The 16421-nt window shown below is 38.5% G+C and overlaps 1 protein-coding gene across 3 annotated transcripts in view; it reads left to right on the plus strand.

Moving 5' to 3' along the window:
- The window catches only part of RUNX1 (RUNX family transcription factor 1), a 229720-nt gene that overhangs the window by 105732 nt on the left and 107567 nt on the right, over positions 1–16421 (plus strand). The window contains exon 1 of one of the 3 annotated variants that reach the window (XM_039482710.1): positions 15279–15372. The exons of the other annotated variants lie outside the window; for them this stretch is intronic. Within the exon in view, the coding sequence (XP_039338644.1) occupies positions 15285–15372 (88 nt within the window). The 5' untranslated portion in view covers positions 15279–15284. Of the gene's footprint in view, positions 1–15278; positions 15373–16421 lie in introns of those variants that run through there. 3 annotated transcript variants of the gene reach the window in all.

Below are 16421 nucleotides of genomic sequence, written 5' to 3' on the forward strand. Positions count from 1 at the left end.
AGGAGGAATAGACACTACGCTTCCCAATGCGATTCTTGTCAGCCATTTGGACACAGGTGGAAGGAGAGACTTCTTGCACCATCTCCCGCACTTACACACATGTGCAAGGACCAGGTAAACTCTGGCTCATAAGAGTAAGCCAGGCCCACTTACTAAGTTATGTTACACTGTACTTTATAAAAAGAACAGGAGTACTTGTGGCACCTTAGAGACTAACAAATTTATTTCGGCATGAACTTAGTCTCTAAGGTGCCACAAGTGCTCCTGTTCTTTTTGCGGATACAGACTAACACGGCTGCTACTCTGAAAACTGTACTTTATATAGAAGTTTATTGTTAGAACTAGATAGCATCAAGCTACCTGGTTTGGGACAGATGAATTTTGGGATGTTGATCTAAGAAACTGAATTTCCCTACATCTGCTTCACAAAGACCTACACAATAAAGCCATACATTAAATTTTTTAGATTTGCATTGCTTGTACTGTAAAATGTATTATCTGCTGTTGCCTACCAACGCACCACTTTGTATACTAATAGTTTGCAAGAAACCTGGCAAATTTGTGTTGTATTTACATAGAGTATTGTAATAACCATTAGCTTCCACTGTGCTGGGCTTTCAGAACACTACATGCCATTGTTTTCATTAGAAAGCAAAAGTATTAATGACTGCAGACACTGACAATAGTACTGCATGCTCTCTTCAAGAACTAGCCTTGAAAATAATGGTTACTGCTGGTGTTTGGAAATATTTCTTCTAGGCTTCTATAGATTTTACACAAGTGTCCATGAAAAAAGCTAATTCAAAAGGAGGCTACAAACATGTCTGGAGCAAAACTCTAGTTAGAAATCATCAAAATATTCATGAATATTTTTTTCGCTGTAGACCTGTCTTCAAGTTAGCAGTAACAATTAGCCAAGTAGGGGATCTTAACAACCAATTGGCCATATATTACCTTTGAGTCACACACACAACTCCCACTGATGTCTGTGTGGCTAGCCCACAGTATGCAGCCCACAGGGGTAAGGGAAAATGAGGTCAGAGCCTCTGTAAGGAGCCCTTTAATTCTTCAGAGTTGTTTTGTGAGGATATAGTACTGTACATGAATTTCTATGCCTGTGCAATTCCATAAATCCCAAAGCTGTAATTGGATCATATTTTTATGAGGTTTTTTAAAAAATTCTTTTGCAAAGCAGGAGTAAAGTTGTCTGTGATGCTTGAATTCACACACTTTTTTCACTTATGCTTCAGTAATTCTGTGTGTGTATTCAATAGGGTTCTTTAGCATTAAACACCTAGATCAAACTGCTGACCTTTTGCATCACTTAGACTTTGCTAAAAGATTCCATGCTTTCAGGAGCAGGGATTTGTACATCAGAGAAATTATCATAAGTCTACTGAGCCACCATTTACAAGCATTCTTCAAATACTTTCTCATACTTTTGTTGTTTTCCATTGAGTGTTGACTGTACACATATAAAAGCTGTAACCATAGTGGAATGCCTGCTACCTAATGAAGGATAACATCAAAATACGTGCTGGCATATCAAATTACCTGCTTCTATCTGTGTTTAAAAAATGAATCAGCTTTAAATGTTGGTTCATACTACCCTGCATTAAATCATGTAGGGATAGGTCCTATAGCTCATACCATAACCTAATGCAGTTAAAAAGGTCATGTAGCACTGGGCAACAAATGTAAATAGGACCTACTGATGGAGGGGTATGTAGGCCACCAGTAGTTTTTATACAAGAATCGCTCCTGGTGGGAGCGACTTAGGGCAACCAGTGGTTTCCCATACGAATGTCTGCTGTCCTAGGAGGGAGGGGGCCCACCAGCAGTATTTCCAGAAGATCGTTTTGGAGCAAAGCCTGGTAACACATGCTTATAACTTATATATAGCATATATAACTTGTCTAACTTTTCTTTGTTCTGATTGGTTATGTTTGTGCAGCATGCACAAAACTGAGGGCAAAATTCCGAGACTGAATCTGAGGCCATGAAAAGACATATTTGCATTAGTGAAAAGTAACCGTCATTGGGATGGATTGCAATATTCTTACCATACTTACTTGAAAAGAAGTTCAATTGAAATTAATGGAATACCCTTACTATTCAGCGCCAATAAAGGTATAATAATCTGCCCCATGGTTACTGATGTTAAAGTTATGATTTGAAGGTTGTTTTTTTACAGCAGTTGGATTTTCCTATATATTTGACTCATATGTAATGTATATTTAGTCTATAGCTACATAATTCATGTCATATTAAAGTAGCAAGACTTGCAGAAATGCTGTTGCAACACAAATCAACCTGCCAAGTTTTATTCTGTATCATAATACTTCTCACTTTGTATTTCACAAATCATATGTGTGCAAAGTTCCAAACTCAGTGTCTCCTAGAATTCTGTAATAGTTGTCTCAGGCAAAACTGAATTTTATATTCAGTATTATGAGCTTTAACCTAAGACATACCTGCCATGTCCTGGATCTAATTTCATTTCAGCTATAAAAGAGACCACCCAATTGGAGAAGGAAATATTTTTATCTCCATGCTAATTGGTAAATGATTTTTTTCCCCAGCAGTTAGGCTCCATTGGAAATGAGCCAGATATGTGGTAGAATACAAACCATTGAGAAATGAACAGAAACCACCAAACTCACTTATTTTCAGACAATCTCACTGGTACCTGATAAACAGAGAGTGGTTTTGTGTTCCTGGTAGCACTGGAAACAGATTAGACTTCTGTATGGATCACCCATCTTTTCCTCAGTATCACGATATCATGCAGTGTTCACATCTAATGCATTTTCTTGTAGAGTCGAGACTAAATTTTTATTATTGTTACTAAGCTTTTATTGACCATCTCTCAGTGTAAGCTTTTATTATCAGGCATTTAAATCAGAGTCTGTCTCGCTTTTATCTATTGTCATAATTGTTCAAAAATGATTGGCTCTCTGTGTTCTAGATAAGCATGCCATTCAGCAACTGCCCCAGGGTCCAGTCCAGCAAATCCTTTCTTACACAAATAGACCAGCTGAACTATTTGCTTGAGGGTTCATATGATTGCCCCCTCCCCCCACGCAATACTTTGTAGTATTGTAAAATAATTATACACAGATCCTACAGAGCCAGTATGAGATTTAACTGGCAAGTCTCTTATCTGTTTCCCTTTACTTATAGTGCTGATGCTGAAAGTTAAAATAATGTGATAGTAGCTAATTACTTTGCACCTGTCTTTTATGTAGAGTTGGTGAACTGGCCCAATTAAATGAGAATCAAACTTTCAAATAAGTTTAACGTTTACTATTTACCTTTTTTTCCCAATGTTTTGTGTGTGCATTTCCTGTTGTTAGTCAGCTACTACCTGAATGCTGGAATACCACCAGAAATTCTGTTCATGTGGTATTTTCTACTAGCCTCCCTTCTGAAAGGAGGAAAAACCAGGAATCCCCATAGCACTTGGAAGTCCTGGAAAGACAAATAAACTCATTTCCTTGCCCTAGTCACCTGAGCAAGAGCAGGACTACAAATGCTAATACTCAGCAGCCATTACAGAGTTCTGACTGAGGTCAAGAGGACTTTGGGATATAGATAAATTACAGGATATGGCAAAAAGACAGAAGAATTTCTGAGTATTTTCTTCTCATATACTGTGATGTGATGTGACTGTTATTTTAATAATATATTACCAGATTGTGTAATCTCCACCTTTTTCAGTTCCTTCATTGGCTTCCCATTGTCCACTGTGTTACATTTAAATATCTTGGGTGAAATCTGGCCCTATTAAAGTCAATGGGAGTTTTGCCGATAGGTCCAGGATTTCATTGGTTGAGCTTATTGTCCACACGGCCACTAATGCTTTCTCCCAGCCTGTTCATTTTGTCAGCGATCAAGAACAGCCGTCAGTGCCCTGTTTGTCTTTTCTTCTTTCCATCTTCATACCTTTTTCCATCTCCTACTTCACTGTGTCCCACCTTCTCGGCATTCATGTCCCATCTAAAGACTCTCTTCTTCGGATTGCCCAGGAGAAGTGAACGAACATTTTAAAATACCCCAACACTATAAATTATTTCTTCCTCTAGGCTTTCCAGTGCGTGCCATTTCTTTCCCTGTTGCAAAGATTCCAAAGCTGTGCTTTGTGGACCACTGGTGGTCATAGAACTCTTGTTCTTGGTCTGCAGAAAGGTGGCTGCTCATTAAGTGCTGGTTTTTCTGGTTTTGACGCTGCTCAATCATATTAAAGTACATTAAGGGTCAGATTTTCATTTATCTAAGGCCCTTTTACACCACTCTGACAATGTAAAAGGGCCTTAATATGGATTATAAGCTACATTATGTTCCTAGAGCAGAGCAAAGAGGCCTTTGTGTAATTAAGAATCAAGCCCTAAATGTTTTCCTAATGTTACCTTTTCATGTGTGTAATTGTGTAGGTACCACAAGGATATTGTGTGATTGTGAGTGGGAAGGGAGGAGCCCACACAACACTTTCAATTAACTATTTCCCTGTACTATAGAAGAATCTGCTAGATTGTAAAGTCTTCAGGACAGAGACTGGCTTAATTTTGTGTCATGCATAGTACTAACCATTTGGCACTGGTTAACAAGTAATAACTAATAGTCGATATTATATCAAGAAAAGAAAGACTATCATAAGACTCATGCTAACTTTTCCAGGGATTCAACAGGAATAATTCAAACATGTTAAACTTGATATAGTTCAGTAGGGTTTTGATGTTTTATATAATAGCTTCATCTTGTTCATTTTGGAGTCTACTAACCAGTATAAATCTGTGTACACAACCCATTCATTTCTTTTTCTCCTTTTCCTTTTGATCCTACATCCTCCTCCAAATTTTGTAAAGTAGGCTTATCATCATGCACCATCTGATTGCTTCGAAATAGCTATATAAACACCAGACCAGATACCAAAGATCAAATGTACTAGTAAGTTTAATTTTGCTGTCAGTTCACCAGTGATTGGTTAAGGCAACCAACAAAACAAAACCTTCCCTTTACACCATATGAAATGTTGGGTTTGGGGAAATGTATGTTTAGCACACAGAGTTATGCCTTCCTACATATACATTAGTAATATACAGTTTCTAAATTCTAGGACTGTGAAGAAAAGTGGAATAAGGAAGACTTCATAATGAACAATAAATTGTAGTCTTAAGAGGTCCATGTTTCTCTTCAATACTGCTGTTAGCTCAGATGTGCCTAAGCTCTGTTCATTTGACCTCTAATTCAGATTGACATGAATAATATAAAAAAGGCACAGTGTGCTGTAGGATATACATGATAAGGTTTGACTCCACGGGAATTTTTTTCACCTGTTTGCATATAACAGAGATCTTTTCGTATCTGAATTTGTACTGAAAAAGGAAGAAGTGAAAGAATGCTCTCATCAGTGACCAATTAATTAGTTCAGTGTTCTATCTCTTATTAATGACAGTGATATATGAAATCAGATATTCAAGGCAATAAACTGCTTGTAAATAGAAGTGAATACAGTTTCTCCATCAATGTAACAGTACCTTGTTTATAAAGCAACACTTCTCTTTTCTGTTTTGGGTTGTTAGGGTTTTGTTTTTGTTTGTTTTTTAATTCAGACATCTAGTTGTCAATTTGGCCTATATTTTCCTCACTCTTTCATTTCTGTTAGGTTTAATGTGTACTCTATAATAGTGTCATCAGTTGGAACACAAGCTGTGTTAGTAACTAAAATGCAGAATTCCATTTAACAATGGATTGCATATCTGACACTGCACTCCAAGTGGCTGCTTTCACATCTTTTCAGTTGTTGTGTCAGAAAATCAATCAATGACTTCAGCAAAATCTTGATACTTTTCTCCCATCTACAGAGAGGGACGTTAATTATTTATGGCCTCTCTTCTTTTTCAGAACTCATCTATTCTTAACCTAAACACCTCACAGAATATGCATTACTGAATCTGCCTTGGTTCTCCTGTTACCATTCTTCTGAAGTTTAAGTAAGTCAGGATACAATGTCTGGTAATTCAAAGCTTTTTAGCTGCCAAAAGAAAACATTGGAAAAGACTGATAATAAATAATTCTGAATGTTAAGCTATTTCATATTTCACTATGTTAAGCTCTGTTCTATGCATTGCATGCACAGTGAAGTTCACATATCCGCATATTTTCACAGGGATGACGGTCTTGGAGAATTTAGTTTATTAGTGGCTGAAGGCTTCCTGGTTCAGTGGCCAATGTGGCTGGGTATATGATGGAATGCAAGAAGCTGTTGGCATCTTCTTAACAAGAATGACTTACTAAAACTGTAGGAGAAAATTTTAACCTGAAGCATGTATTAACAACTCAAGTTCTGTCAAGCACTTTTCTTGTATAGGCTCAAGACCCAGGGACTATGTGACCGAATGGATCTACATTCTACCACAAGGCCCCAGGCTTTGTAGCATTGCAGTGCAAAACCTGTGGCAAACTGGAAATTCTGTGGCAGCATCAAGTAAATCCAAAAATAGAGGGTTTTCTTGAAATAAACATGGAAAAGAAATATAGTAATAGCTTGTGCTTCTAAAAGTCTAAATTTGGAGGCAAATTTGAGTTGTTCCTTTAAGTTGTGTTCCGTTGCTGTTGTGTAAGCAGGTGCAAGATATGGAGAATAGGTATCCCTTTGAAGATCATGGCAAATCTATACTAAGTAGTGTGAAGTATTATCAGAAGTATTTTTAAAAGTTAGGCATTTGATTGTATGATTTACACATGATGGAGCAAAGCAGAGCCACAAATGGGTAAAAAGAACTAGATACGTTCATGGAGGATAGGTCCATCAATAGCTATTAGCAGGATGGGCAAGGATGATGTCCTTAGCTTCTGTTTGCCAGAAGCTGGAAATGGGTGATGGGGATGGATCACTTGATGATTACCTGTTCTGTTCATTCCCTCTGGGGCATCTGGCATTGGCCACTGTCAGAAGACAGGATATTGGGCTAGATGTATCTTTGGTCTGACCCAGTATGGGTGTTCTTATGTTCCTAATGTAACATCATCCCTAACAAGTGAAAATATTTCTGATAGGATCTTCCCCACTGTGTATTCAGGTCAAAATTTTCAAACCTAAATATCTTAAAGTAAACTTCTGAATCCAGGATTAGGTAGCTAAGTAACAGGGGCCTGATTTTCAGTTAGTGAAAAAAATCCCATCGAAGTCAAGGGGCGCTAAAGGTGCAGAAAATCATCTCTCTTTTCGTATAGGTGCCTAATTTTATATACCAGGTTCGAAAAGGTTGGCCTTGGTTCATACAATTTATTTAACCCTGTGACTGCTGCACATATTTATAGAGACAAGCACAGGTTCTAGTCACTGCTAACTTGGAGTTGATTGGAAGTGATGACCTGCAATAGAGATGAAAGTCTATATAGCCCATCTCCTGACCCCAGGATTTATCTCTTTGTCTTCCTTCTTTCTGCTGGTGCTTCAGAGTCATCTATATATATCCTCAGCATTCAGGAGTTTCAAATGGAGTACTAGGCTTATCATAAACAATAGAGAAACTTCAGTGACTTCTTTCAGGTGTGTGTGTGTGATACAGAAAACACATCGGTAGATATCATTCTTGTTTAAATTCAGTGTGTGTGTTTTCATACCTACTTGATGTTCTAAATTTAAATACTATCAGTCCACTGCAATAACAATGCAATACTTTAATTTGAGAGCAGTTAAAGTTGCATATGGGTTCAAGTTTTAGACAACACTACTTGTAAAATGCCTTTCCTTTTATAGCTGAATATTTTTAGAGACTTCTAAGCTAAACTCCTGAACTGAGTATGATGCATCTAGTCATCTAGCCCAATCAACAGCAAAATCACAACTTCATGTCAGTGCAATACATTGTTAACTGATATGTCAGAAAATCAATTAATTACTTTTAAGTAGCAGTTAAGAGTATCCACACAATACTGCCATTTGAATTATTAAAGAAAGCAAGATTGAGCTTTCTCCCCAACTGAAATCCTGCCCTAGAAGAAAGTGCAAAATGCTGCTTCTGCCCTGAAGCCTAATCAACATTATTGAATAGGCTACAGGGGCAGAAAGAGTGGTGGAAGGTACAAAATTGTGAAAATGCTGGATTGCCAGGCAAAGGCAGCTGTTAAAGGAATTAGAAAGTTTGGATAGCAATGAGAGAGTCTCCCACTAAGAATAACCATGAAGACTATTCTGTGAGTCTTTGGAGATCCAGGCTATGTGAGGAGGGCACAACCAGTCCTTCATCCCCAAACAGAACTTCACAAGGGGTTCTTGTGCTCCTCCTGTCATAGGTACTTGTAGATAAACTAGGGATGCATGGTGAGGTCCCTAGTGGACTTCAAGAAGCCTTCTGTTCTTCTCCCTTCCCTGGCTGTAGGGGACCCTATTTTGGTAGGTTGCTGGGGGGGGGTTGTGTGGGGGAGAGGGATTAGGATTGAGAGGGATGGGATGTTGGTTTTGATTGTTGTGGGAAAGCTTTTTCACAGAACAAGGTCTTGCCGTGTAAAGCACCTAAAGGCAGTTACACTCTGGGTAGTCTGAATTCCTCTGCAATCTCACAACCTGGCCGGATCCCCTTTAATAAGAACTAGATGCTCCATAGCATGTGGGATTGGGGAGAACAGCAGTAGCATTCTCCACACCTGTCAGTGAAGTAGGACCAGCAAAGAAGGGAGCATGCATTCCCCCTTTCAACTCACTCTCTGGCATGGACTCCCAGAGGAATACAGGCTGAGCCAGCCAGAATGCCTCTAGAGACTGGTGCTGAGATGGAACAGCCTCCCCTTTCTCCAATGTAACGTAAAAGGCCCTTAACGTAAAAGCCAGAATAAAGCCTTATAAGTGTAAATCACATTTCAAGACGTTTCACTGGAATATGGCAGTTTCTACCTTTGCTCCCATATCCCATGACTTGTTCTCTCCCTTGTTGACCTGCTGTGTAGTTTTGGTTTTGGGGTTTTTTTAAATTGGTTATCTAATAAAATTTTGACTGTAACTCTCTCTGTTCAGCCCTCACAGCAAGCCATGGAGGGGTGTTGTTTAGAGGCAGATGGCACACCTGTCATCCCTCTCTGATTACAAGATATTTTCTATCCAAAATCCATCAGGCTGCTCCATGTGATGTGGCCGCTCCTTAAAATTTCAGTTTGAGGAAACAAGCAGGCTAAGGTTCTAAAATAACTAGTATGCTCTGTTTTAAAATACTCGGCCTATTAGCCAGGAGGGAGCTTTAGTGGAGTTGGGGCCTGTGAAAATACTGTTGGGGCAGGATCTCAGATGGAACAACTGAGGCACATGGCCCATATGCCCCCTCCATTTCATCACCTCAGGCATATGGAGACAGTTCTTCCCACCTCCTCCTTCCTTGTGTGACATAACAAGGGGGGTTACATACTGCACCCCAGTCCAGGCTCTGGGGCTTGTCCCATGTACCCTTGCAGCCATAGGGCAGTAGGGATGATGTGGGACCAAATGATTGGCTCCCATCTGGTGTCGGGGGGGGGGGATGAGAGAGTGTACAGTGTTTTTCCTGCGTGGGGAAGCTGTCTGTTTCAGCCCCACCCTTTCCACCTTTCCAAAGGTTGCTAAATCTGTACAATGCTGGAGGTTAGGCTGGTTCCCAGTTTTGGTGTCTGGAAGGGATTTTTCCCATAGGGCAAAACTGGTGAGCTGCTGTGTGAGTTTTTTCACCTTGCACTCTACGTCCAGGAGCTCTGGTTTTGAGGGGTTAAATTACAATTGTCCTAGCTTCGGTGATTTCCAGTGCAGTTGGTGGGTTTGAAAGGGACCAGTGAAGGACTCTAAAACCCAGTGGCCTGCTTGGGCAATAGTGGTCTGGCCTCTATGTCTGGTGCAGCTTGTGGCTTCTCTTATCTCATCTCTTCTGCCTCTGGCATGGAGAAGGTTGGGACTCTGGCTTCCAGTCAGGATCTCTTGCCTGACTGAAGGGTGTAGAGGGGGCATAGCCTTCATATTCCCCCTCAGTTTGAGGGTGCCTGGAGCCATTGGTGCCAGTTGAAATCCATCCAGGAACAAGCCTGCTGGGTGATTTGCCCTGGTTTGATATTAGATGGTAATAAAGCTGCAGCCTCCACATTTGACCATGTTGAGGTTTCCATAGGCACATCAGTGCTACCTTTATTTTAAATCAGTTCAGGTGACAATTCTGAGTCTATGGGCCAAGTTCTCTGCTGGCATCGCTCCAGTAAAATCATTGAAGTTGTGCCAGCAGAGACTTTAATCCTATCTCAGTCTTTTGGTACCTCAGTTTGTTAAGTTTGTTTAGTATAAGCAGAAAATCTTGTGTACTGAATTTAAGCTTGGCTTGAGAAAAGTGTGTGTGTGTGTGTGTGTGTGTGTGTGTGTGTGTTTACACATGTGTACTTACCACTTGTATATTACTGCACAGCAGCTCTCCTGGTAATAGTTGTTAGCTGAGGATAGAGGGAAACGACTTGTCAATCTAGAGCTCTGTCTCTGCATACATCAAAGAAGAGATGTAGAGGTTGGCCAGATGCTCTGCGACGAACAGTAAGTTGTCACTTGGCAGTGGATACAGCTAGCTGATTTGGGGATTGCTGGCCTGGCTGGTCATTAAGGAGCTCCCCCTCCTGGTCGATGTGTGCACTTGAAGCAATATTTTCCTGCTTCTGGGCAAATCTGCAGTAATGGTCAGCAGAAGCCATGAAGGCAAGAATGGGAAGTAAAAAAAAAAATAAAATGATATGTAGATTCTGCACATGAAGCTGCCTTTCATGATATAGCTTACATGATGCTATTTCATACTTAAACTTCAGTATTTTGGACTGTTCAGGCAGATCGTTCCAGACTGTTGTTCTTCACAGGAAACACAATAAATGTGTTACAGCAGATTTGAAATACTGGTATTTTTCTGAAAGTAACAAGTTTACAACTTAGACCATTTTTAAAGGAGGCACTAATGTGAAAAAAGATCCTGCCAAAATATCAGCTTTTGATAACTTTTAAATATTCGGTAAGATCCCAAAAAATAAATAAAATGAAACATCTGCAACTTCAAACTGTCTCTCAAGGTGTGGCCTTTTAGAAGAGTATGCCCAGTTTCTGCACAGTAGAAGCCTGTGCAAACATCTCAACAAAAAATTCATTGTCTTTAGGATTTTACACAGTAGCTCTACGTATTTGTTAGGGAATCCCACCCTCGACCGCACTTTACCAATCCTGTCAGAATCAACAGAGAATGCGTGAGACATCTAGCATATAGAAAAATAACCTGCTTCAATGGAGAGTTGCTGAACACTCTGCAAAAAGGATTCAGTGGTTCAAAGCCAGTTAAAGATGGTGCTGTACATTGAAAACAGGACATGTAGTATAGCCTGTTTTATTCTTACCTGCCTCTCTTTTTGTTGGAATTATATTTTAAAATATGTAATTCACTTAGCTCAATTCAGAGAAACCTAAAAATACTCTTTACCAGAAATTAAGGCTCTCAATACCATCTTGGATAATCTTTTTGGAATTTTTTTTAAGATAGATTTTAAGGCTGGAAGAGACAATTAAGGCCTCACTCGGACCTCCTAGATGACACAGGGCATAGAATTTCATCCAGTTACTCCTATATAGAACCCAATAACATTTTTGATTCAACATCAACATTACAAGTAAATAAATAGATTTAGGGTGACTCTGAACTTTGAGAACAGACGTCTAAGATGACGCTTAAAATACTGTGTGACTTTGGAAAGTACCAGTTTTTGTTAACTGACTGATTTTTAAGATCAAAACTTTGAAGATATATTGCTAATGTCACCATCAGATTGGAAACCTGAATCCTTCACTGTTTTGTACTTGCTTTTCATACACATACAAATGGAGCACCACAAGATAGGACAGTCTTGTTCTCTATTACTCCCTCTTATTTTAAGCTGGCATGTATATTTTTGCTTTAGGAAACAATTTGTGAAAACCATTGTGGATTAGCTGTAAACTGCATGCTGTGCCCTTGCTTATTGTGATACCATCTTCAGTGAAAACATTATCAAAGGCCAGATTTTCAGAAGTGCTGAGCACTCACATCTCCAGCTGAAGTCAATGAGAGTTGCAGATACACAGCACCTTTGAAACTTAGGTCCCAAATGTTGAAACGACTGTCTTAGCCTATTGTACTTGTTCCTTAAATATGCACTGGGTCTAGAATTAGCATAAAAAAGATTTTCCCTGCGAATATATAGGAATTAAGAATGCCACTATCACCTCTCTTCTGCCCATGCCGTTTCTGTTGCCGACATCTGGAATGGGGCCTATGGGCTTGTGAGCACGTCTGAGGCAATAAGAATACAATTGGGGTCTCATTCTCATATATAAGACTGCCAAAGCACATTTAATGGGGGGTGAAAATTTTCTCTTGCAAGAATTGGAAGCTTCCTCTACATAGCAGAAACCACAAAATAAAATGAAATTGAAGTAAAAGTCTTTCAAATCCTACTCAGTTTACTATATCACCAGGCTCAACCAAAAACATTATATTACAATGACAAATTTAAAAAACAAACAAAAACCCCAACTCCATTAACAATCTGAACTCCATTTTCCCTAGACGTCTATGCATTCTGGTGACAACAAAGGTGTCCATTATGCAGCCGCAGCATTTCTTATCTTCATGTAAATGTACACAAGATGCTCAAACTCTGATAGAGAGGTAACAAGCATTAGGAAAAGGAAGATGAAAACTGTCTGATAAACATGAATGAAGGAGTCTAGTAATAAAGATCTGTAAATTGCGAAAGCTCAGAGCCAATGGCATGGAAAGAAAGAATCTTATCCATATTGTTAGCATTTGAAGATAGTGGCTGGCAGGGGTGCTTTATCTGGTCGGCAACAGAGATTATTGTACCTTCACTGAACCACTGTCTGCAAAACCCAGGAAACATCTTGCTGTGCAGTTGATGAAACATTTGCTTGAGGTCCCTCCCAGTCCTTCTGTTACAGTTGAATAGTGTTACAACACAAGCTTGTGCAACAGTGACTAGGATGGTAAAGCTTGTGCTGTAGAATTTTGTGTCATTTTTTTTCCCCTTCTCCATTTTTTTTCCTGGGGAAATTAGGTGCACTACTTGTAAAGATCTCTTTCCTGTTACCTAAGAAAGACTGTTAAAATAAAGAAGAAAAATAATAATGCTTCTTGTTTTTCTGGTCAGTATGAGATAAAAAGACAAACAGCTACTACACAAATCTGTATATCAGGTTTAGCCAGCCATAAATTTAAAATTTGTTGCATCTTTTGTGGTAGCTATGGTGCTATTCCTGATATGTAACAGGAGTTTAAAAAATTATACTTAATTTAAATGTAGGTGTTTGTTGGATCAGGGCATTGGTCATAAACTCTGTTAGCTGAAATTTTACATCAAATTACAGCTGCAAAGAAGCTTTTTTATTTTATATCATATATTAAAAACTCAACAGTGGCTTCGACTTTAAATATGAATTTTGGTAAGTGACAATCCATAATAAATCTAAGGGCCTAATGCTTGCCTCAATCCATACAATAGACTTCAGTAAGGCACCACATTCTGAATGACGGCAAGGATTGAGCCAATATTTTGAAACTCAAAATTCAGTACACGAGCAGTTACTTTCTCCATGCTATTAAAAAAATCCTGATGTGATAAAATGATCATATACACTTCCTAAAAAAAAAAAAGAAGTCCGTAGAAATGTTTATATAGCAGAATGTGGGCTGCCACCTAGTCAGCAGTGCAGTCCAAAGGTGGGCTTCTGTATGGTTATCATTAAGGGTCTGATCCAAAGCACACTGAAGTCAATTAAAAGCCTCCCTTTGATTTCAGTGGTTTTGAATCTGGTCCTAAGGACCTGCTCTTGATGAAGTTCTGTTTTACTGTCCGCTTAAAGCAATGGCCTCTCAGCCTGTCTGACATTTTCCAGGTGCAATTTATCATTGCTTATCTAGATACTTATATCCTCCTTGTCACCACAGTGTATAATTGTCTCCCCATTTCACAGATGGAGAAATGAGGCACAAACGATTAAGTGAAGACAAATAGGGAATATGTTTAGCTTTCTAGTCAAAATTCCCTTTCTTTAAAAAAAGTCAAAAATCAAATGTCAACCACCATATGAGCTGCTGAGTTCATGACTGCTACCCTGAACTACACACTCATTGTGCTAATAGTGTCTGTGTCATTCCAAAAATGATTTACCCTAAATACAGTGCAATATAAATTCACATTGTGAAGTCAACAGGCCAGATTCACTGGTATGCTCTGCCTCCTTGCTCCACTTCAGTGACACAAAGCAGTGTTAAATCTGGCTTGCAAAAGAAGCAGAATGTACTGGTGAATCTGGCTTAACATTTTCAAAAATTCACAAATACACATTTTCATGAGCACTTATGCTCTCCTCTGTGAAGTCACTGAATTTCATAGTGACAGAACAGATGTAATATTTTTTTTCAGTCTATCATGTTAATTCATATGCTCCTATGAAGGATAATATCCTTCTACATTCTAGAGTAGTAAATTGTATAACTTTGTCTGTTAGTACAGTTGCAAGCTGCACGGGTACCGGCTAACTTTTGTTCTTGTGCTGTTTTACAATTATCAGCACGAAGTAATGGCCAAATCCTTCTCTCCTGACTCATACAAGTACTTGTCCCAGTGACTCCAATAGGATTATTCCCATGAATAGACTGAGCAGGGTTTGGCCCTAACTTGCATAATATAGTCCCTGAAATAATCTTCTCTTTGTAAATAAAAGTACTATTATGGTACCACTATATGGTGTTCATGACTTTCAAGTACTTTGAGTATGAAAATACTATATTAAAATCATTATTGTTATTATTATTTCTCTATCTACTGGTAATAGATATATCCTGAAGAAAATCTATCAGCAAAAACAACAACAAAATATTCCACCAAACAGTTTCAACCTCATTTCCAGCAGCAAACCTGTAAACTGTAAATCTTCATCCATTTCCACTCTAATTGGGTAAGGGGGGGGGAAATCATATGAGTAGCTAAATGAAAATTTCAAGTCTATAAGTGCCTGAGGCAAAAAAAAAAAAGTAAAGTCTCTTGTGAGTTTGGTTAGTGAAAAGGAAAAAAAAGCATATTAAACATGACTGCATGTCATTTTTCAATTTGCTTGTGTTAAATAATGATCTCTAGGGCAGAAAAAGAGTGAAGTGAAAAGGGAGAGCTCCACTCTGGTCTTGTTTAGTTTTTCCTGGTCTTTTGCAGAGTCTGGCTACTTCTTGGTTATCATATTAAACTTAAACATGAACCATGGACAGTTTGGCATGTCATCTCCTCTATCCTGGGCCATGTACCTGATGAGGAAAAACAGAGCAACCACTGGTATCTTTGGTAAAGGTTTATTTTATCTTTCTATTCAAAAGTTTTTGTTGGTGTGTTATCATGGAGATCTCTACTACTGTATAAACATGGGAACTATTTGATGGGAAAGAGCTTTAAAGTAATATGAAAATACATTAGTGTATATACATTGGCTTTCACTAGACTGTTAAATATATTGTAAGATTTTTAAAAATGAATTAAGTGTTTCCTCTGAAGAAATTTAAAGGTAATTTTCATTATAACACTATGGATTTGGGTTCCATCAAAGTCAGTGGGAATTTTGCCACTGACTTTAGGGCTAGGATTGAGTCCATTAGGCTGTACTTGCTGTTTGACATTTTAGCTACTTCAGAAAAGCAATGTTATCCTACAGGTGCAACTAGTGTAAATGGGAATTGTCAATAAATGTATATTAAAATCTATGGAGCTATGCCGATTGGCTATGCTGATTTACACTAGCTGAAGGTCTAGCCCATATAGAGTGACCAGAGAGCAAATGTGAAAAATCGGGACGGGGGTGAGTAGTAATAGGAGCCTATATAAGAAAAAGACCAAAAAATCGGGACTGTCCCTATAAAATTGGGACATCTGGTCACTCTAGGCCCATATATTACATCTTTAAATCCTTCAAAAAATATTAATGGAATAAAAAAGAGTTTTTGTTTCATATCAAAGCTAAAGAAAAATATATAATTTGACAAAATAACTTGGCTTGAATGACACATTGATCAGTTCAGTAGGTTCCACTTAGGTCAATTTCTGTTGTAGTTCTATATAGGCTGAGAATGTTATTTATGGTGCTTTTCAAATGAATCATTTGCCAAAATAAAATACAACATATTCGATCTTTCATATATTTGACACCATGAAAATTTTGTTTCCTTTTACATCATCCTGGTATTATCACTGGTCTTAGCTGTCCCTTTCCACGAATTATATCCATAACTATACAATACAGCATTGTGGTGTAAAAGGGACCTGAGTTGTATAATATGACCCTGGTATGATTATTAATATGGCTAGTTATTGTTCTACTCAAAACCATACTGAACAAGGAT

This window comes from Mauremys reevesii, linkage group 1 (assembly GCF_016161935.1).
Source record: "Mauremys reevesii isolate NIE-2019 linkage group 1, ASM1616193v1, whole genome shotgun sequence".
NCBI lineage: Eukaryota > Metazoa > Chordata > Testudines > Geoemydidae > Mauremys > Mauremys reevesii.